The sequence below is a fragment of the Gobio gobio genome, assembly GCF_949357685.1.
Source record: "Gobio gobio genome assembly, chromosome: 3".
NCBI lineage: Eukaryota > Metazoa > Chordata > Actinopteri > Cypriniformes > Gobionidae > Gobio > Gobio gobio.
In genome coordinates, this window is record NC_137099.1 from 209,577 (window position 1) to 232,500 (window position 22,924).

Genomic DNA, 22,924 nt, shown 5'->3' on the forward strand with positions numbered 1-22,924 from the left:
TATAAAGGAGCTTATTTCACAAATGTAAACTATTTTTTCAAAATAAACACACGTGTGATATATAAATATAACCAGCTACCCTATAAAAATATCCAAAATTATTATTATTCCCAGATTAATTTATCCAATCAAATAGCGGATCGGTTGCCTGGCGGTGACTCAAGCGGGAAGTATGGCGGCCACTGAGGCGCTGATGGATCCGGCGGAGATAATGGCAGATCACGAAGGTATGCGAAATAAACAAAACAATCGATACAGTTGATCAGATGTATATTATATTGTATTGTCATTGTACACGCGATGCGTCATGTTTAACATGCCGCGTGTGGCGCTCGTGACGAACTGACGTCGGATCAGTTTTTGTCATAATCTCTGCTGTCAGAATATATTCTTCTGTTTACAACACATTTAGTCGATTATTGCTGTCAGTTCCCTCTTTAATCTATACTTGATATTAATAGTCCTCTATAGACTTTATTTGACTTTTCATTTGGCTTTGAAATCATTAATTTACATTAAAACTGTGTTGTTAGAGCAAACAGAGTGTCAGTGTTTTGTTCTGTTATTCTTTAGGTGCTGCTGTATTAGACCTTTCGAATCAGGGTCTCCATAAACTGGACCCGAAGTGTTTGTGTGGAGAGTCTCACACACTCATTCTGGACCAGAACCACATCATGAAGCTGGAGCTCCTGGAGCACAACGAGGCCCTGCAGCAGGTGAGAGGGAACACGCTAACCACACGCTAACAACACGCTAACCTCACAGCAGGTGAGAGGGAACACGCTAACCTCACAGCAGGTGAGAGGGAACACGCTAACCACACGCTAACAACACGCTAACAACACAGCAGGTGAGAGGGAACACGCTAACCACACGCTAACAACACGCTAACCTCACAGCAGGTGAGAGGGAACACGCTAACCACACGCTAACAACCCGCTAACCTCACAGCAGGTGAGAGGGAACACGCTAACCACACGCTAACAACACGCTAACCTCACAGCAGGTGAGAGGGAACACGCTAACCACACGCTAACCTCACAGCAGGTGAGAGGGAACACGCTAACCACACGCTAACCTCACAGCAGGTGAGAGGGAACACGCTAACCACACGCTAACAACACGCTAACCTCACAGCAGGTGAGAGGGAACACGCTAACCTCACAGTAGGTGAGAGGGAACACGCTAACAACACGCTAACCTCACAGCAGGTGAGAGGGAACACGCTAACCTCACAGCAGGTGAGAGGGAACACGCTAACAACACGCTAACCTCACAGCAGGTGAGAGGGAACACGCTAACCACACGCTAACCTCACAGCAGGTGAGAGGGAACACGCTAACCTCACAGCAGGTGAGAGGGAACACGCTAACCACACGCTAACCTCACAGCAGGTGAAAGGGAACACGCTAACCACACGCTAACCTCACAGCAGGTGAGAGGGAACACGCTAACCACACGTTAACCTCACAGCAGGTGAGAAGGAACACGCTAACCACACGCTAACCTCACAGCAGGTGAGAGGGAACACGCTAACAACACGCTAACCTCACAGCAGGTGAGAGGGAACACGCTAACAACACGCTAACCTCACAGCAGGTGAGAGGGAACACGCTAACAACATGCTAACCTCACAGCAGGTGAGAGGGAACATGCTAACAACATGCTAACCTCACAGCAGGTGAGAGGGAACACGCTAACCTCACAGCAGGTGAGAGGGAACACGCTAACCACACGCTAACCTCACAGCAGGTGAGAGGGAACACGCTAACCACACGTTAACCTCACAGCAGGTGAGAGGGAACACGCTAACCTCACAGCAGGTGAGAGGGAACACGCTAACCACACGCTAACCTCACAGCAGGTGAGAGGGAACACGCTAACCACACGCTAACCTCACAGCAGGTGAGAGGGAACACGCTAACCACACGTTAACCTCACAGCAGGTGAGAGGGAACACGCTAACAACACGCTAACCTCACAGCAGGTGAGAGGGAACACGCTAACAACATGCTAACCTCACAGCAGGTGAGAGGGAACATGCTAACAACATGCTAACCTCACAGCAGGTGAGAGGGAACACGCTAACAACACGCTAACCTCACAGCAGGTGAGAGGGAACACGCTAACCACACGCTAACCTCACAGCAGGTGAGAGGGAACACGCTAACCACACGTTAACCTCACAGCAGGTGAGAGGGAACACGCTAACCACACGCTAACCTCACAGCAGGTGAGAGGGAACACGCTAACAACACGCTAACCTCACAGCAGGTGAGAGGGAACACGCTAACCTCACAGCAGGTGAGAGGGAACACGCTAACCTCACAGCAGGTGAGAGGGAACACGCTAACAACACGCTAACCTCACAGCAGGTGAGAGGGAACACGCTAACCTCACAGCAGGTGAGAGGGAACACGCTAACCACACGTTAACCTCACAGCAGGTGAGAGGGAACACGCTAACCACACGCTAACCTCACAGCAGGTGAGAGGGAACACGCTAACCTCACAGCAGGTGAGAGGGAACACGCTAACCACACGCTAACCTCACAGCAGGTGAGAGGGAACACGCTAACCACACGCTAACCTCACAGCACGCAGGTGAGAGGGAACACGCTAACCACACGCTAACCTCACAGCAGGTGAGAGGGAACACGCTAACCACACGCTAACCTCACAGCAGGTGAGAGGGAACACGCTAACCACACGCTAACCTCACAGCAGGTGAGAGGGAACACGCTAACCTCACAGCAGGTGAGAGGGAACACGCTAACCACACGCTAACCTCACAGCAGGTGAGAGGGAACACGCTAACCACACGCTAACCTCACAGCAGGTGAGAGGGAACACGCTAACCTCACAGCAGGTGAGAGGGAACACGCTAACCACACGCTAACCTCACAGCAGGTGAGAGGGAACACGCTAACCTCACAGCAGGTGAGAGGGAACACGCTAACCACACGCTAACCTCACAGCAGGTGAAAGGGAACACGCTAACCACACGCTAACCTCACAGCAGGTGAGAGGGAACACGCTAACCTCACAGCAGGTGAGAGGGAACACGCTAACCACACGCTAACCTCACAGCAGGTGAGAGGGAACACGCTAACCTCACAGCAGGTGAGAGGGAACACGCTAACAACACGCTAACCTCACAGCAGGTGAGAGGGAACACGCTAACCACACGCTAACCTCACAGCAGGTGAGAGGGAACACGCTAACCACACGCTAACCTCACAGCAGGTGAGAGGGAACACGCTAACCTCACAGCAGGTGAGAGGGAACACGCTAACAACACGCTAACCTCACAGCAGGTGAGAGGGAACACGCTAACCTCACAGCAGGTGAGAGGGAACACGCTAACCACACGCTAACCTCACAGCAGGTGAGAGGGGACACGCTAACCTCACAGCACGCAGGTGAGAGGGGGCACTGACCGCACAACACGCTAACCACTGCTGTCTGTTGACCACCTGTCTGTCTGTTCACAGCTGTCTGTGGCCTCTAATCGTCTGGTGCGCATGATGGCGGTCTCTAAGCTGTCTAACTGATCACCTGTCTGTCTGTTCACAGCTGTCTGTGGCCTCTAATCATCTGGTGCGCATGATGGCGGTCTCTAAGCTGTCTAACTGACCACCTGTCTGTCTGTTCACAGCTGTCTGTGGCCTCTAATCGTCTGGTGCGCATGATGGCGGTCTCTAAGCTGTCTAACTGACCACCTGTCTGTCTGTTCACAGCTGTCTGTGGCCTCTAATCGTCTGGTGCGCATGATGGCCGTCTCTAAGCTGTCTAACTGACCACCTGTCTGTCTGTTCCCAGCTGTCTGTGGCCTCTAATCGTCTGGTGCGCATGATGGCCGTCTCTAAGCTGTCTAACTGACCACCTGTCTGTCTGTTTACAGCTGTCTGTGGCCTCTAATCGTCTGGTGCGCATGATGGCCGTCTCTAAGCTGTCTAACTGACCACCTGTCTGTCTGTGGCCTCTAATCGTCTGGTGCGCATGATGGCCGTCTCTAAGCTGTCTAACTGACCACCTGTCTGTCTGTTCACAGCTGTCTGTGGCCTCTAATCGTCTGGTGCGCATGATGTCTGTCTCCAAGCTGTCTAACTGACCACCTGTCTGTCTGTTCACAGCTGTCTGTGGCCTCTAATCGTCTGGTGCGCATGATGTCTGTCTCTAAGCTGTCTAACTGACCACCTGTCTGTCTGTTCACAGCTGTCTGTGGCCTCTAATCGTCTGGTGCGCATGATGTCTGTCTCTAAGCTGTCTAACTGACCACCTGTCTGTCTGTTCACAGCTGTCTGTGGCCTCTAATCGTCTGGTGCGCATGATGTCTGTCTCTAAGCTGTCTAACTGACCGTCTGTCTGTCTGTTCACAGCTGTCTGTGGCCTCTAATCGTCTGGTGCGCATGATGGCCGTCTCTAAGCTGTCTAACTGACCACCTGTCTGTCTGTTTACAGCTGTCTGTGGCCTCTAATCGTCTGGTGCGCATGATGTCTGTCTCTAAGCTGTCTAACTGACCACCTGTCTGTCTGTTCACAGCTGTCTGTGGCCTCTAATCGTCTGGTGCGCATGATGGCCGTCTCTAAGCTGTCGAACTGACCACCTGTCTGTCTGTTCACAGCTGTCTGTGGCCTCTAATCGTCTGGTGCGCATGATGTCTGTCTCTAAGCTGTCTAACTGACCGTCTGTCTGTCTGTTCACAGCTGTCTGTGGCCTCTAATCGTCTGGTGCGCATGATGGCCGTCTCTAAGCTGTCTAACTGACCACCTGTCTGTCTGTTTACAGCTGTCTGTGGCCTCTAATCGTCTGGTGCGCATGATGTCTGTCTCTAAGCTGTCTAACTGACCACCTGTCTGTCTGTTCACAGCTGTCTGTGGCCTCTAATCGTCTGGTGCGCATGATGGCCGTCTCTAAGCTGTCTAACTGACCACCTGTCTGTCTGTTCCCAGCTGTCTGTGGCCTCTAATCGTCTGGTGCGCATGATGGCCGTCTCTAAGCTGTCTAACTGACCACCTGTCTGTCTGTTTACAGCTGTCTGTGGCCTCTAATCGTCTGGTGCGCATGATGGCCGTCTCTAAGCTGTCTAACTGACCACCTGTCTGTCTGTGGCCTCTAATCGTCTGGTGCGCATGATGGCCGTCTCTAAGCTGTCTAACTGACCACCTGTCTGTCTGTTCACAGCTGTCTGTGGCCTCTAATCGTCTGGTGCGCATGATGTCTGTCTCCAAGCTGTCTAACTGACCACCTGTCTGTCTGTTCACAGCTGTCTGTGGCCTCTAATCGTCTGGTGCGCATGATGTCTGTCTCTAAGCTGTCTAACTGACCACCTGTCTGTCTGTTCACAGCTGTCTGTGGCCTCTAATCGTCTGGTGCGCATGATGTCTGTCTCTAAGCTGTCTAACTGACCACCTGTCTGTCTGTTCACAGCTGTCTGTGGCCTCTAATCGTCTGGTGCGCATGATGTCTGTCTCCAAGCTGTCTAACTGACCACCTGTCTGTCTGTTCACAGCTGTCTGTGGCCTCTAATCGTCTGGTGCGCATGATGTCTGTCTCTAAGCTGTCTCACCTCCGGGTTCTGAACCTCCCGCACAACAGCATCGGCTACATCGAGGGGCTGAAGGACCTGCGTCTCCTCCAATGGCTCAATCTCGCTGGAAACAACATAAAGGTGCGTCTCAGGCGATTGGGTTTCTTCCTGACCTCTAGAGTCTGCATCACACCTGTCTGTCTGCCTGCCTGTCTGTCTGTCTGTGTGCAGGTCATCGAGCAGCTTCAAAGCTGTGTGTCTCTTCAACATCTGGATCTGTCAGACAATAATATTTCTCACATTGGAGACCTCAGCAAGCTCTCAGAGCTGAAGGTATTAGCCTTGAGTGTTCCTGATACCCCTGAGCCTGTGATGCCGTGACTGACCTGTCTCACCCTCCGACCTGTCTCACCCTCCTCAGACTCTTCTTCTGCATGGGAACATCATCACGACGCTGCGCCCCGTTCCTGCCCACCTGTCGCCCACCCTCAGCGTCCTGTCGCTGGCAGAGAACGAGATCAGAGACCTTGCTGAGGTGGGCTTCAATATCATTATCATCTCTTCTCTGATGATGAGGGCGGGGCCACCTGTCACTCACATGAGATCAGCCAATAGCAAACCACAGCCATCCAATCAATTCCCCTCAGACACACTCAAGCCCCGCCCCTACATTTGTTCTTGTTTGTGAAGCGATTCACTCATGCAGCATTCATTCATTCAGTGTGAATGCTATACAATTATTTACACAATTCATAAATGAATAAATCCCATAATAAATTACTATTGTGATAATCCGAGCCGTTTAAGCTCCACCTTCATGTTTTCAGATTGTATAAAAGATCAGTGAGACACATTTTAAAAGTTGGAGGGAACTTGTCTTTCCATTTAAGCAGAATCTGCCGTCGAGCTAATGGAGTAGTAAATGCTACGAGGCGTTTGTTTGTTCTGATGTAAGTGAAAATGCTGCGGTTCAATAGCAAATACAGACATCATGGCATCAGGCTCTACGACTGTCCCCAAATACATTACCAAAACGGTTGTAATCAAATACTTATCCTTTCATTTTTTGGGCAAAGCGCTGTTGCTTTATTCAATTAAACCATTGATTTAAAAATATATTCTTAAATAATGTTTAAATTATGTAATATTATTATTGTTGTTATTATTATTATTATTTTGACAAGTATTCCATAGGCCAACAATAGTAATATTTTTCTGTCACAATTTTGACGGGTTTTAGTGAGGATCTGTTTCAGGGAAGATCTGTTTCAGAGTGTATTTGATAATGGCTTTTAATCAAATAAAATGATGAAAATGTTCATTAGGAGGTCTCAGATCAGCTCTGGAAATGTTCATACTGTATGTTCATGCCCAAATATGTTTTTTGAGACGTTAAACACCACGAGCATCGCGTAGGCTACTTAAGTATGAAGGCTAGTGGACGAAACGGCGCTGCTCATTCACACAGATCATATATTCATATAGCAGTGTTTGAGCTTTAATATTCTCAGACCGTGTCGTGATTTGATTTATACAGCTCTACTGTCGATGTATTCATTCCTGCATCAGTTTGCGTGTTTTACGTGACATCTGCGTTAAACTGTAATTCTGGGATTCTGCATCACAGAAAACATTCGGCCTTCAGTTATACACCTTTATCCGCACTGAGGGATGGCGTTCCTCAACATGTTCTGTGTGTTTCCTTCTGTGCAGCAACATTTTTTTGCTAATTTGATATCCTCCAGGACAACGCCCGGCTATTTTTTGTCTATATCCACAGTTTTTCCACTCCATCCAGGGGTTCAGGACGGGGTTTCGCTTTCAGTCTGTCCGTCCGTCCGTCTCCATCTGTTTGTGATTTTTGCGTTTGTTCTCCCGCCTTCAATTCAATGCAGTCGTTTCCGGATCGTGTTTTTCCCCCGTTTGTATTATTTATTTTTACTCAGTAACGGATGTGGTTTAAAATGTAGCGAAGTACAATACTTCAAACAAAACATACTTAAGTAAAAGTAAAATTACAGATTTTTAAAACTACTTAAAAAAGTAGAAAGTACGCAGAAAAACTACTCAATTACAGTAACGGCAGTAAATGTAATTCATTTCTTTCCCATACATCCTCAGAGATTCCTATAGCCAGAAGAGCAATGTTTAACCCATCAGCCAATAGCAGCGTGTGTGTGTGTGTGTGTGTGTGTGTGTGTGTGTGTGTGTGTGTGTGTGTGTGTGTGTGTGTGTGTGTGTGTGTGTGTGTGTGTGTGTGTGTGTGTGTGTGTGTGTCCGCAGGTGTCCTATCTTGCCCCGCTGCATGGCCTGGAGCAGCTGTCCGTCATGGGTAACCCGTGTGTGATGGCCACGCCCACTCTGCCCGCCTGCGACTATCGGCCGTATGTGGTGAGCTGGTGTCTGCGCCTGAAGCTGCTCGACGGGGTCATGGTCTCGCAGAAAGAGGGGTGAGGGACAGGAAATGATGTCAGGGTTGTGATTTGAGGAAGCCTCTGCGTCACTAATGACATCATCATTCTGCAATGTGTCCAGCCTGAAAGGGGAGTGGCTGTACAGTCAGGGCAAAGGTCGTGCGTTCCGCCCCGGGCAGCATGGGCAGCTGGTGCAGTATCTGGCCTCCACATGTCCCCTCTCAGCCACCGTAGCCTTACAGTCTGAGGAGGACGCCAAACTGGAGAGAATCCTCCACAAGCAAAGGTATCCTCCTAAACCATGTGCTCAGTGTGTGTGTGTGTGTGTGTGTGTGTGTGTGTGTGTGTGTGTGTGTGTGTGTGTGTGTGTGTGTGTGACGTGTGTGTGTGACGTGTGTTTGTCTGCAGACAGCATCAGAGACAGCTGCAGAAAACACGTCTCTGCTGTTCCCAGAGTCCATCTGGGCCCACACATCTGGAGGAGCAGCAGTGGAGAGAAGAGGAAGAAGAGGAGGATGAAGAGGAGGAAGATCCTCAGACAGGTCAGATCAGCCTCAGGGTCACACTAACCCTAACCAGCTCTGACCTCTCTGTGGAACATTTGACCAATTGCATTAGTAGGTGCGTTTACATGGAGCACTGTAATCAGTTTAAAAGTCCAATCCGAATGAAAATGCTCCATATAAACACCTCAATCGGAATAAAAATGGCCAAACCGAATGAAATTGTAATCGGTTTGAGAGGGGTGGGATAAACCTTTTCATGAACCGATCAAATGAAAAATTCCACCATGTAAACGACCTGATCCGATTACTTTGAGTGTACGTCTTTCGGTGACGTGATATACAGCACGCGCCTCCTCAACTGAAGAGCGCGCGCCGCGCTCACACCAGGTTGACAAGAGAGGAAAGGTCATTTTTCTGAGGTATTAAACTTTTTATTTCGTAACATGTTATTAACATGATGTTGGAATAATGACACAGACATAGCCTGGCTACAGCATCTCATCTTGACAGCGTTTGTCCTACTTGACAGCGTTTGTTCAACTGTGCCTGACAGGAAAAAAAAAAAAAATTCTGAGGTGATTCTTACACTTACGACAAATAATGAATAGCTTTTATAAAACTGTATAAGTTCTGGTGGCCGTTGAGAGTTGCCATTTCAACGGGGAACATTCAAGCTGCTGGAGAGGATGTGTCGACATTTCTCTGTTTCTCGTAAGTTAGATATAAAAAAAAAAATTCAACAACTGCTTCAAATTGGTAACATTACCCACAGTCTACTTTAATTACTTTTGTTAATATTTATACCTTTGTGATTATGGTATCTTTCCTTAATCATCTGAAATATCAATGTTTAATATTAGTAATGATGCTGAACACGTCTTGAATGCTTTTCATTCACAGATGTTGAAATAGCCATTGTATAGGACATAAATTAGGTTAAACTACTGCATGTCCGGCCACATAAAAATAAATAAATATAAAAATTACCAACACAGAACTATTGATCCACGATACTAACGTTACGAATCTGAGGTGGCAGACAAACAGTGTGCGCATGTCACAAAATGATCCCGACTGAAAGTCAGCACATGTAAACACCAGATCGGTTTAGATAACGTCTCATGTAAACAGTCCACCGAATCTTTCAATCGGAATGATTTTAATCAGAATGACAAAAAAGTGCGCATGTAAACGTGGCTAATGGTGCGTTCACACCGGACGCGATTCGCGCGAGTGATTTACGTGTTAAGTCGATGCAGAGACGCGAAATGGCATTCTGCGGCGCGATTCACGCGACTGAGGCGGCGAGATTCACGCGATTGAGGCGGCGCGAAGGACGCGAATTGAGCGTTTTGAACGCGCAATTCGCGCGAATCCCTCAAGTTGAAAAATTTGCGCCGCGTTAACCAATCAGGAGCTTGCTCTAGTAGTGACAACAATGAGGAGAAAATCTGTATATTAATATCTGGTTCAGACAATATGATTATCACTGTGATAACATTAAATGACACGAAACACAACACAGTCTCTTTCTGTTAAATGCAAGTTTATGTTTGATCAATAATACAAAAGTATAAGTAATGTATAACAAGCTACACATGAAATAAAGCAAACAATTCAGTCAAACATTCAAAGTCAGTGCTAGTCGGCTAACGTTACAACTGCAACGTACAGTTATAGCCTAAAAATATAAAGTAATGAAACTTCTCTTTGCCTTCAGTCTAAACGATTCGCCAGGGAACAAATTATAGATCCATGAGAGCAAAGATCGGCCGTTACAAGACGAATTATATCTGGAGCCGCCACAGAGACATCAGAGCCAGCGGCAGAAGAACTGGCTGAGGAAAGGATGATCTCACTGGAGCTCACACACACACACACACACACTCACACACACACACACCACAGATCATCAGAGCCAGCGGCAGAAGAACTGGCTGAGGAAAGGCTGATCTCACCGGGTTAATGAGCGCCGCTGATCCACTGGAGCTCACACACACACACACACACACACACACACCACAGATCATCAGAGCCAGCGGCAGAAGAACTGGCTGAGGAAAGGCTGATCTCACCGGGTTAATGAGCGCCGCTGATCCACTGGAGCTCACAACTCCCAAAACACCACATCACATGTTCAAATAGGCGCTCTTTATATAAATAAACCACACATTTGAGCTTTAAACTACTACATTATCGACTGAAAAAGTCTTAAAACTACGTTTTGTCACACATTAACAGTAGATTTTAACAAAAAAGACGTGTAAACACAGCCCATGTCAGACATTTCTCAACGAGACGAGCCGCTGGCAGAAGCCCCGCCCATTACGTGAATTCGCGTCTGTTTTTGCAGTGAATGTCACACGCGATTGAAGCGAGTAAACTCAAAATGTTCAAGCGTCCACCTTCGCACGATTAGCGCAAATTATTCGCGCGAATCACGTCCGGTGTGAACGCCACATAAGGCCACACTTCAGCCAGGACACTTACACTGCTAAAAATACTTTTCTTACTTAGTATTTTTTTCTTGTTTTCAGTCCAAATATCTAAAAAATCTTCCATTAAGAAGCATTTACTAGACAAGCTAAAGTTTTTGTCTTATTTTGGGGGAAAATAACTCAAAATTAAGTGAGTTTTTGCTTATAATAAGCAGAATAATCTGCCAATGGGGTAAGAAAAATAATGTTGTTTTCTGTTTGAATTAAGATTATTTTTCTGACCTCATTGGCAGATTATTAAGATTATTTAAAAACTTCCTTAATTTTGAGTTATTTTCCCCCAAAATAAGACAAAAACTTTTGCTTGTCTTGTAAATGTTTCTTAATGTATGATTTTTTTAGATATTTGGACTGAAAACAAGACAAAAATACTAAGTAAGAAAAGCATTTTTGCAGTGTACATGTAACTATAATTCTTAAAGGGACAGTTCACCCAAAAAATTTAAATTCTGTCATCATTAACTCACCCTGATGATGTTCCAAACCTGTATGAGTTTATTTGTTCTTTTGAACACAAAAGAAGATATTTAGAAGAATGTTTGAATCAAAGCAGAGAGAGCAACCATTGACTACTATAGGGGAAACATACTATTTAACAGGAACACTTCAGCACTTGTGCTCCTAATTAAAGGCGTTTTCACACCTGAGAATAAATTCACTTAGCGAATTAATGTTTATATAATTAATTACGGTGTTTTAAACCAGTGAACCTTGTTAAAGTTATATATGCGGTGGAGCATTTCCTGAGCATCAAAACACAGACGAATGATGAGCACAGACAACAGAGAGAGAATTAAACTCTGCGCTTTTATTTCCAGCATGTGCTCATTCACGGCTGTGTTATTGAATTCATGTGTTTGGACAGGATTTGACAGATTATTCACTCTAAGAGAGACGAGCTCTATAAATAAATATATTCACATTAAAGAAAGGCTTTCTACGCAAAATCATACAAAATTTCTTTCAAAATCATTTCTGACCTTCTGACATATTGCGCATCTTTTCACTTTTCATAATCAATGTAGCCTAGATTGAATTTAAAAATAACATTATAATATTTAAACATAAACAGGAACTTCCTGTAAATGTTCTGAGAGTCTGAACCGTACAGAAAATGCTTTCACACTAGAAACGAACCGAAGCTTTGTTCAGTTTGATCTGGACTGAGTCGACCTCTTTTCGTCTGACCAAATTTCGTCTGTTTGGTTTCACACCGGCCATTTTGATTCGGACCAAACTGAAAAGTCAGAAAATCCGGACCAAACAAGGTGTGTGTGAAAACGCCCTAAAAAAAATTAGGAGCACAGTCAAAAATGTAGGAGCACTTTCTGATCAATAACACGCATTCCACTTCTAACTTCCCCATTACAGGACGATCTGTGTCCTTTTAAATTAATGTCCAGGGGCATTTTTACCATTATAAGAGCAATGTTTTCTAATCATATTAAATGTATGCATCATCTTTAGTCAATTTCTTTAATTAAAATAGAAAAGTTGTTTTTAAAATGTTAATTTAAACAATAAATTCAGTTAGAGCAATAAGACACAACCAGACTATTACCAATCTTATTAAATCAGCATCAAAAGATCAATCTCTGCACATCTGAAGCGCTGTTTAGACACATTTACATAGATTTAATGCAGCTCATGGGTAAATAATGTTGAAGGAATGTTTTAAATATAAGCTTTTGAATTCAGAAATAGGCTATGTACAAGTTAAACTTAGTTTAAAGATTTATGTTTTAAATAAAAAGTCCATGCAAAGTATAAAACCGCCAGTAGGGGGCGTCATTTTTGGTGGCATTTTTGCCCCTGTTAATTTCCGACCTTTTTTATGATCATCCAAATGTGGTATTTCTAGTTAATTTTGGCTGCAGAAACATCATCAGCTCGAGGCGTCTGGGTAAGAGCATGGGTTAAATCTGTGCAGTGAAGTCTGTCACACATGTTTTTTACACACACTCTGCTGACAGAAGGCCTGAAGAGCAGTCGATCGCAGCACGAAACGCAACAGCTGCTCAGTCAGTGTTTGGAGTCTTTATACCTATTATTCTACATCTCTTCATGAGAAGCGATCGGGTCACGCGCAGTAGTTTCAGCCGCAAATGAGCCCAAAGTCGCTATGTAGAGCCCTGTTTAAATATTCCACACACACACACACACACACACACTCACACACTCACACACACACACTCACTCACACACACACACACACACACACACACACACACACACACACACACACACACTCACACACACACTCACACACACTCACACACTCACACACACACACACACACACACACACACACACACACACACACACACACATACACACACACACACACACACACACACACTCAACATGAGGACAGGAGAGCTGTGTTGTGAACTTGTGTTGTTTCTTGAAGTAGAGACCAGGAGAACTTGGACAGGTTTTTCAGCAGGATTCTTTATTGAGAAAAACGTGCTGTCTTTCCGCTGAGGTTCCAAGTCTGACTAAAGCCAGTTGAACCTTGTATTTTATCTACATTTCAAGGGGAGGGATTATACAGCAGGAGAGGAGACATTCTGAACAATACAATGCTTGATTTAATCCGCATAACCGTGTCAATCAAATGCATAGATGCTAATCCAATCACTCAGGGGCTCCAAAAGTCATTAAAGACAAATGGTGCTCATTTTAGAAACAATGAAGAGAACAGGAACAGGCCTGGAAAATACAGGTTTTGGAAAACCTGCCCAGACAGAGCATCACCAATCTCTGAGCGTGTTATGCTAAATGGTCAGGAAGTGCGTAAAGACAAAAGACTTAATGAGCTGATTAACTTGATCATGTTAGAATGTAGTCAATCTTTACCTTAAACTGTTCCACAATATATTTCAAAAATTTGAAATCCTACAGCTGTCAGTCAAATTAATGTGAAAAAGTAACTCAGATATTTTGTTGTAAATTTGAAAAGTAATGCGTTACTTTACTAGTTACTTGGAAAAAGTGATATTATTACGTAACTCAAGTTACTTGTAATACGTTTCCCCCAACACTGATTATAAATAATAAATAATATTACTGTCAAATACATGTCAGATAAAAACACTGATATATTTGTTAATGTATTTGTTCATGTTTATAAAACTATCCAAACTGGACTCGTGAATGAGGCTGATTCCCGTCATTCGCGGAAACTGGACTCGTGAATGAGGCTGATTCGCGTCATTCGCGCAAACTGGACTCGTGAATGAGGCTGATTAGCGTAATTCGCGCAAACTGGACTCGTGAATGACGTGGATTCGCATCATTCGCGCCTTCCGCGCCGCGGGACCTCCAGACGCGCGTCAACGCACCTTTCCATTGACTTAACATTGAAATCACTCGCGCCAGACGCTCTATTCGCGTTTGGTGTGAACGCAGCATAAACATAAAATAATTCTAGCAGTTCATACAGGGCTATATACACACACACACACACACACACACACAGGTATCGGGAACATCTCTAGTGAACGCACAGCCACTCTCTCAGTGAATCAGGCTCTAAATCTGCCCTCAGTGTCTCTGGAGCGGTTCTCCCGCAGTGATTCTCTCTCCGCTGTGATTGCAGATGTGGATCCCGGAGTCCAGGTGAATGTGTGGATGGGCGTGGCCTCTTCACCTGCGGCCCCTGTGGTCCGGCTCCCGCCCGCTGCTGATGATCAGCTGATCCTGGAGGATGTGCAGATGGACGAGGAGAAGCTTCACGGGAGCCTGCTGTCCTCAGAGTCGGCCTTCCTGCCCTTTGACCCTGCGGTTCATCCCGCCTCAGCTCCTGACAGTGGTGAAGAGGAGTTCGATGATTCTCTGGCTCCTCCCACATCGGCTCAGCCCCGCCCATCGGCTCAGCCCCGCCCACCGGAGGAGGAGTCAGCGGAGTGTGTGCTGAATGGGTCTGTGGAGGGCGGTGAGTGGAGCGGGGCGGCTGTGAGGCGCTGGGAACCCCATGATGCAGCGGTCAGGATTCAGGCGTGGTGGAGGGGTCACTGCACACGCCACCTCCACCCACAGGCCAGAGAAGTGCGGGCAGAGATACGCCTGCGCCGGATGCAGGACCACATCGCCCACCTGACGGCCGAGCTGGAGAGGTAATCACATGTGCAGAGGGAAACATCAAGTGGGAGATTTACTGGATAACGGCCAGTGGAGAGATTGTAAAAGTCTAACCCTAACCCTAACTCTAACTCCACCCTAACCCTGACCCTGATTCCACCCTAACCCTAACCCTGACTCCACCCTGACCCTAACCCAAACCCTGACCCTAACTCTCCTAACCCTGACCCTAACCCTGACTCCACCCTGACCCTAACCCTAACCCTGACCCTAACCCTAACCCAAACCCAAACCCTGACCCTAACTCTCCTAACCCTGACCCTAACCCTGACTCCACCCTGACCCTAACCCTAACCCTGACCCTAACTCTCCTAACCCTGACCCTAACTCTCCTAACCCTAACTCTGACCCTAACCCATTCTGTGAATCGCTCTAACACTGAAACCGCTCCCACCACAGTGTGTAAAGTTTTCCCGTGTGTGTGTTTTCCAGGGTCCGCAGGCAACAGGAAGAAGACCGACTGCAGAGACGAGTGCAGGAGGAGGCGGTGAAGTTCCTGTGGAAGCAGGTCAGAATCCCTGAGTCCATACGGGTCAACTGCCAGCCCTAACCCCACCCTAATCAACCCTAACCCCACCCTAACCCTACAGACGAGAGTACATCTCCAGCGGTTTACCACCCTAACCCTAACCCCACCCTAACCCTACAGACGAGAGTACATCTCCAGCGGTTTACCACCCTAACCCCACCCTAACCCCATCCTAACCCACCCTAACCCTAACCCCACCCTAACCCTACAGACGAGAGTACATCTCCAGTGGTTTACCACCCTAACCCCACCCTAACCCACCCTAACCCTATCCTAATCCATATCCACCCTAACCCCATCCTAACCCTACAGACGAGAGTACATCTCCAGTGGTTTACCACCCTAACCCCACCCTAACCCCATCCTAACCCACCCTAACCCTATCCTAATCCATATCCACCCTAACCCCATCCTAATCCACCCTAACCCTCAGTCATGGGGACAGAAAGGGTTTCGACACACTTTATGACTGATGAGAGATATGTGTGTATTTGTGACGGCTAAAGATGCCCATGGTGTGTTTGTAAGTAAGCAAGTAAAATGTTATTCATATACCACTTTTAACGCTACAATGCACAAAGTGCTTTACACAATAATAACAATAAAAACAATCATTTACATACATAATGAAGAGCTGTACACGATACATGATGAAATATAATATAAGGTATCAAACCCAACCCACACAAGGACATCATCCATCCATCCATCCATCCATCTTCTTCCGCTTTATCCAGGGCGGGGTCGCGGGGGCAGCAGTCTAAGCAGAGATGCCCAGACTTCCCTCTTCCCAGACACTTCCTCTAGCTCTTCCGGGGGGACACCGAGGCGTTCCCAGGCCAGCCGGGAGACATTATCCCTCCAGCGTGTCCTAGGTCTTCCCTGGGAAGGCGTCCAGGAGGCATCCGGAACAGATGCCCGAGCCACCTCAGCTGTCCCCTCTCGATGTGGAGGAGCAGCGGCTCTACTCCGAGTTCCTCCCGAGTGACTGAGCTTCTCACCCTATCTCTAAGGGAGCGCCCAGCCACCCTGCGGAGAAAGCTCATTTCGGCCGCCTGTATCCGGGATCTTGTCCTTTCGGTCATGACCCAAAGCTCATGACCATAGGTGAGAGTAGGAACGTAGATTGACCGGTAAATCGAGAGCTTCGCCTTACGGCTTAGCTCTTTCTTCACCACAACAGACCGGTACATCGACCGCATTACTGCAGAAGCTGCACCGATACGTCTGTCAATCTCCCGTTCCATCCTCCCCTCACTCGTGAACAAGACCCCAAGATACCTGAACTCCTCCACTTGAGGCAGGAACTCTCCACGAACCTGAAGCGGGCAATCCACCCTTTTCCGACTGAGAACCATGGCCTCGGATTTGGAGGTGCTGATCCAGGTGGGAACGGCCCAGGAAAAGCTCCGTGACAGCGATTTCATGCCTCTCTGGTATGGCACCACAAGGCGTCGTTCACTGGCAGAACGTAAGTTCCTGGAGGGTTTGTAAGTCTGAACAAGTGAGTTTAGGTATATTGGTGCAGAGCCAGTGGTTGCTTTGAAGGCGAGCACCAGTGCCTTGAATTTGATGCGAGCAGCTATTGGTAGCCAGTGCAGACTGATGAGGAGAGGCGTGACGTGTGCTCTCTTCGGCTCATTAAAGACCACCCTCACGGCTGCATTCTGGATCAGTTGCAAGGGTTTGATAGTGCATGCCGGAAGGCCCGCTAGAAGAGCATTACAGTAGTCCAGTCTGGAGAGAACAAGAGCTTGTACCAGTAGTTGTGTGGCATGCTCTGATAGGAAGGGTCTAACCTTCTTCAGCTTGACGGCATCCCTTACTTCCGGTGTCCACCACTGGGTTCGGGGATTGCCGCCTCGACAGGCACCGGAGACCTTACGGCCACAGCTCCGAGCGGCCGCAGCGACAATGGAGGTGGAGAACATGGTCCACTCGGACTCAATATCTCCAGACTCCCTCGGGATCCGGTCGAAGCTCTGCCGGAGGTGGGAGTTGAAGATCTCTCTGACAGGGGGCTCGGCCAAACGTTCCCAACAAACCCTCACAGTACGTTTGGGTCTGCCGGGTCTGTCCAGCTTCCTCCCCCGCCATCGGATCCAACTCACCACCAGGTGGTGATCAGTTGACAGCTCCGCCGCTCTCTTCACCCGAGTGTCCAAGACATATGGCCGCAGGTCAGATGAAACGACCACAAAGTCGATCATTGACCTACGACCTAGAGTGTCCTGGTGCCATGTGCACTGATGGACACCCTTATGCCTGAACATGGTGTTCGTTATGGACAAACCGTGGCTAGCACAGAAGTCCAATAACTGAACACCACTCGGGTTCAGATCAGGGGGGGCGTTCCTCCCAATCACGCCCCTCCAGGTGTCACTGTCACTGCCCAGGTGGGCGTTGAAGTCCCCCAGTAGAACGACGGAGTCTCCAGTCGGAGCACTTTCCAGCACCCCTCCCAGGGACACCAAGAGGGCCGGGTACTCCGCACTGCCATTCGGGCCGTAGGCACAAACGACAGTGAGAGACCTATCCCTGAGCCGAAGCCGCAGGGAAACGACCCTCTCGTTCACCGGGGTGAACTCCAACACTCGGCGGCTGAGCTGGGGGCTATAAGCAAACCCACACCAGCCCGCCGCCTCTCACCATGGGCAACTCCAGAGTGGTGAAGAGTCCAGCCTCTCTCAAGAAGTGTGGTTCCAGAGCCCAAGCCGTGCGTAGAGGTGAGCCCGACTATCTCTAGTCGGTACCTCTCGACCTCCCGCACAAGCTCAGGCTCCTTCCCCGCCAGTGAGGTGACATTCCATGTCCCAAGAGCCTTCCCATGGGGGAAGGCCCGGCCACCAGGCGCTCGCATACGGGCCCCAACCCCAACCCCAGACCTGCGCTGTACCGGGCGACGTCACGGTCCTCGTTGTCCTTGTCATCATAAGGGGTTTTTGAACTGCTCTTAGTCTGACCCGTCACCTGTTTGGGACCTGTTTGCCGTGGGAGACCCTACCAGGGGCATATAGCCCTGGACAACATAGCTCCTAGGTTCATTCGGGTACTCAAACCCCTCCACCACGTTAAGGTGGCACTGCAGTTCAAGGAGGAGTAAGGACATCATTGAATACTAAAAGCACGTCTATACAAGTAAGTTTTCAGACGACATTTAAAAACAGACACACATTCAGATGTTCTAATATCAATTGGCAAACTATTCCATCATTTTGGAGCTCTCACTGCAAATGCTCGATCTCCTTTAGTTTTATATCTAGATCTTGGAGCATCCCGCAGCTTGTTAACAGATGACCTCAGACATCTCCTGCTTCAGAAGGTCTCAGGAGCTCAGTTAGATATACAGCTGCCAAACCATTTAATGCTTTATATGTCTTAAACTCAACCCTTGAATAAACAGGTAACCCATGTAAAGACGCTAAAACAGGCTTGATATGATGAGATCTCTGTTGGTGTCAGTAATCTGGCTGCAGCATTTTACACTAATTGTAAACGAGATAAAGTGCGATTGTTCAAAGACGAAAACAAAGCATTACAATAATCAAGACGAGAGGATATAAAAGCATGAATAAGCTTTTCTGTATCATTAAAATGTAAAAACTGACTCACCTTGGAAATGTTTCTTAACTGATGAAAACTGAATCAGCTTCTTAACATGAAATTCAACATTTAGATTAGAATCAAAATAAACACCCACATTTCGAACTACCTGCTTAATATCAAACTCAATCTGATTTTTCCTTAAGCTCTGACCAATTATCACGACTTCAGTTTTTTCTGTATTTAACTGCAGAAAATGTAAGGCCATCCAATGTTTGATGTCAGTTAAGCTTGAAGAACATCCAGACTATTCAGATCCTGAGAACACAATGATAAGTATAACTGTAGGTCATCTGCATAACAATGAACATGTATATTATGTTTTCTGATGTCAATTGAGAACAAGATTGGTCCTAACAGTGAACCCTGTGGAACTCCACATATAAGTTCGATTGCCTTCTCTAACCCTTTTGAAATGAAAGGTAGTTTTGAGATCTATAATTGGAAAGGCTTCTTCAGGAACGGTTCTTCCCACATCATTAACTGGAAGGGTTGTGATGTTTCCCGATCTCAGAGATCTCGTGTGTGTGTGTGTGTGTGTGTGTGTGTGTGTGTGTGTGTGTGTGTGTGTGTGTGTGATGTTTCCCGATCTCAGAGATCTCTCTTGTCTCCAACAGCTGCAGGTGGTGCTGGAGTGGCAGTCGTCTGTGAGCTCCGCTTTATCTCCCAGCATTCCCTCTGCTCCGCTCAGCTCGGAGATCTCCATCCCGGAGTCTGGCTTCCACTCGGCCGGAGCGCGGCTGGAGCCCGGCGGAGCCCTGGAGACGAGCCGCTCACCCGCTGGAGACAGCCTTGTGGAGCAGTACCTGTCCTCAGTGCAGCGGCTGGAGGAGGAGGAGGAGGTGGAGGAGGAGGAGGAGGAGGAGACTCCACCCGCTCCTCAGGCGGACAAACAGCACCTGTCCACATGCTCTGGACACGACCCCTGACCTCCTGTTCTGGAAGAGCATCTGACACGCGGCCTCTCCTGACACTAATGAAGGAGGGTGTGTGTTAACGACTGTATGACCGGCCGCCGCTGCCTTGTGTAGGACACACACACACACACACACACACACACACACACTTCCACTGCTGAGAGACACACACACACTTCCACTGCTGAGAGACACACACACACACACACACACTTCCACTGCTGAGAGACACACACACACACACACACACTTCCACTGCTGAGAGTCGGTGCCGTCCTGCATCTGCTCATACCCAGAGTGCCGAGGGGTGTCCGGAGAGTGTGTGTGTGTGTGTGTGTGTGTGTGTGCACCTCTGGATATCCACAGTGTGTGTGTGTGTGTTCCGGTTGTGCAACAAGCGCTAATTTATTTCACATTTTTATTCTTTTTTCTACATCATATATTTAACAAAACATTTTGTAAATAAAGTTGACCTTTCCTTCACCATCGTGGTCATGTCCATGTGTTCCACTGTGAGCGGCTGATGCAGAGGTCAGAGGTCACACGCTCCCTAACACGACGGGGGAACATCACAGACATCTTCAGTCCCTTCCTCTCCGTCTGACACACACACACACACACACACACACTTCCACTGCTGAGAGACACACACACACACTAACCCTTCCTCTCCGTCTGACACACACACACACACACACACACTAACCTTCCTCTCCGTCTGTAGTTCCCTCTGGCTTTAAAACATCCACCACTGTGTCCAGAACACGCTAAACACACTCTAAACACACGCTAAACACATGCTAAACACTCACACACGCTAAACACACGCTAAACACTCACACACGCTCAACACTCACACACGCTAAACACACACTAACCTTCCTCTCCGTCTGTGGTTCCCTCAGGCTTTAAAACATCCACTGTGTCCAGAACACGCTAAAAACACGCTAAACACACACTAAACACACGCTAAACACACACACACGCTAAACACACACTAAACACACGCTAAACACACGCTAAACACACGCTAAACACACACTAAACACACACTAAACACACACTAACCTTCCTCTCCGTCTGTGGTTCCCTCTGGCTTTAAAACATCCACTGTGTCCAGAACACGCTAAACACACTCTAAACACACGCTAAACACACACACTAAACACACACACGCTAAACACACACTAAACACACACTAAACACACACTAACCTTCCTCTCCGTCTGTGGTTCCCTCGGGCGTTAAAACATCCACTGTGTCCAGAACACGCTAAACACTCTAACACACGTTAAACAAACTAACACACGCTAAACACACTAACACACACTAAACACACACACACTAAACACACACTAACCTTCCTCTCCGTCTGTGGTTCCCTCAGGCTTTAAAAATGTCCACTGTGTCCAGAACACGCTAAACACACGCTAAACACACGCTAAACACACACACACTAAACACACGCTAAACACACACTAAACACACACACGCTAAACACACGCTAAACACACACTAAACACACACTAAACACACTCTAAACACACACTAAACACACACTAAACACACGCTAAACACACGCTAAACACACGCTAAACACACGCTAAACACACGCTAAACACACTCTAAACACACGCTAAACACACACTAAACACACACTAAACACACGCTAAACACACTCTAAACACACTCTAAACACACTAAACACACGCTAAACACACTCTAAATACACACTAAACACACGCTAAACACACACTAAACACACTAAACACACACTAAACACACGCTAAACACACACTAAACACACACTAAACACACTCTAAACACACACTAAACACACGCTAAACACACGCTAAACACACGCTAAACACACACTAAACACACGCTAAACACACTAAACACACGCTAAACACACACTAAACACACGCTAAACACACACTAAACACACGCTAAACACACGCTAAACACACGCTAAACACACTCTAAACACACACTAAACACACGCTAAACACACACTAAACACCACACGCTAAACACCACACGCTAAACACCACACACTAAACACCACACGCTAAACACACTCTAAACACACGCTAAACACACACTAAACACACACTAAACACACACTAAACACCACACGCTAAACACACGCTAAACACCACACGCTAAACACCACACGCTAAACACACTCTAAACACACGCTAAACACACACTAAACACACACTAAACACACGCTAAACACACACTAAACACCACACGCTAAACACCACACGCTAAACACCACACGCTAAACACCACACGCTAAACACACACTAAACACCACACGCTAAACACCACACGCTAAACACCACACGCTAAACACACTCTAAACACACGCTAAACACACACTAAACACACACTAAACACACGCTAAACACACACTAAACACCACACGCTAAACACACGCTAAACACCACACGCTAAACACCACACGCTAAACACACACTAAACACACGCTAAACACACACTAAACACACGCTAAACACACACTAAACACACACTAAACACACGCTAAACACACACTAAACACACGCTAAACACAGACTAAACACGCCTGAATGAGTGGCTCTGACCCAAGGCCGGTGCCCGGGGGCCTCCCCAAGACCACACTAACTGTGGCCTCATCCTTTTTTTTATTTTTTTTTATTAGATTAAATTAAAATTCATGAATGAGTGTGTGTGTATGTGTGTTAACAATAATTAATTTGCACACAAAAAAATCCTGATCAGCTTTTCTGTTGT

At 47.2% G+C, this 22,924-nt stretch overlaps 1 protein-coding gene across 1 annotated transcript; it reads left to right on the forward strand.

The window, feature by feature from the left end:
- Positions 1–162: 162 nt before the first annotated feature.
- cep97 (centrosomal protein 97) lies at positions 163–20,627 on the forward strand. The gene is made up of 12 exons (XM_079811788.1): positions 163–227; positions 574–716; positions 5,516–5,674; positions 5,765–5,866; positions 5,955–6,068; positions 7,817–7,983; positions 8,069–8,233; positions 8,356–8,489; positions 14,553–15,069; positions 15,527–15,602; positions 19,844–20,251; positions 20,510–20,627. Exons 1-11 carry the CDS (start codon positions 173–175, stop codon positions 20,153–20,155), a joined length of 1,944 nt encoding a protein of 647 aa, XP_079667914.1. The 5' UTR covers positions 163–172; the 3' UTR covers positions 20,156–20,251; positions 20,510–20,627.
- The last annotated feature ends 2,297 nt before the right edge of the window (positions 20,628–22,924 follow it).

What these genes read in the sequence shown, in the direction of transcription:
- cep97 (XM_079811788.1), top strand. Translation starts at nt 173, where the DNA reads ATGGCGGCCACTGAGGCGCTGATGGATCCGGCGGAGATAATGGCAGAT. An exon ending in ACAACGAGGCCCTGCAGCAG is followed by an intron (nt 717 to 5,515) that starts GTGAGAGGGAAC and finishes GTCTGTTCACAG; the next exon opens with CTGTCTGTGGCCTCTAATCG. An exon ending in CTGACGGCCGAGCTGGAGAG is followed by an intron (nt 15,070 to 15,526) that starts GTAATCACATGT and finishes TGTGTTTTCCAG; the next exon opens with GGTCCGCAGGCAACAGGAAG.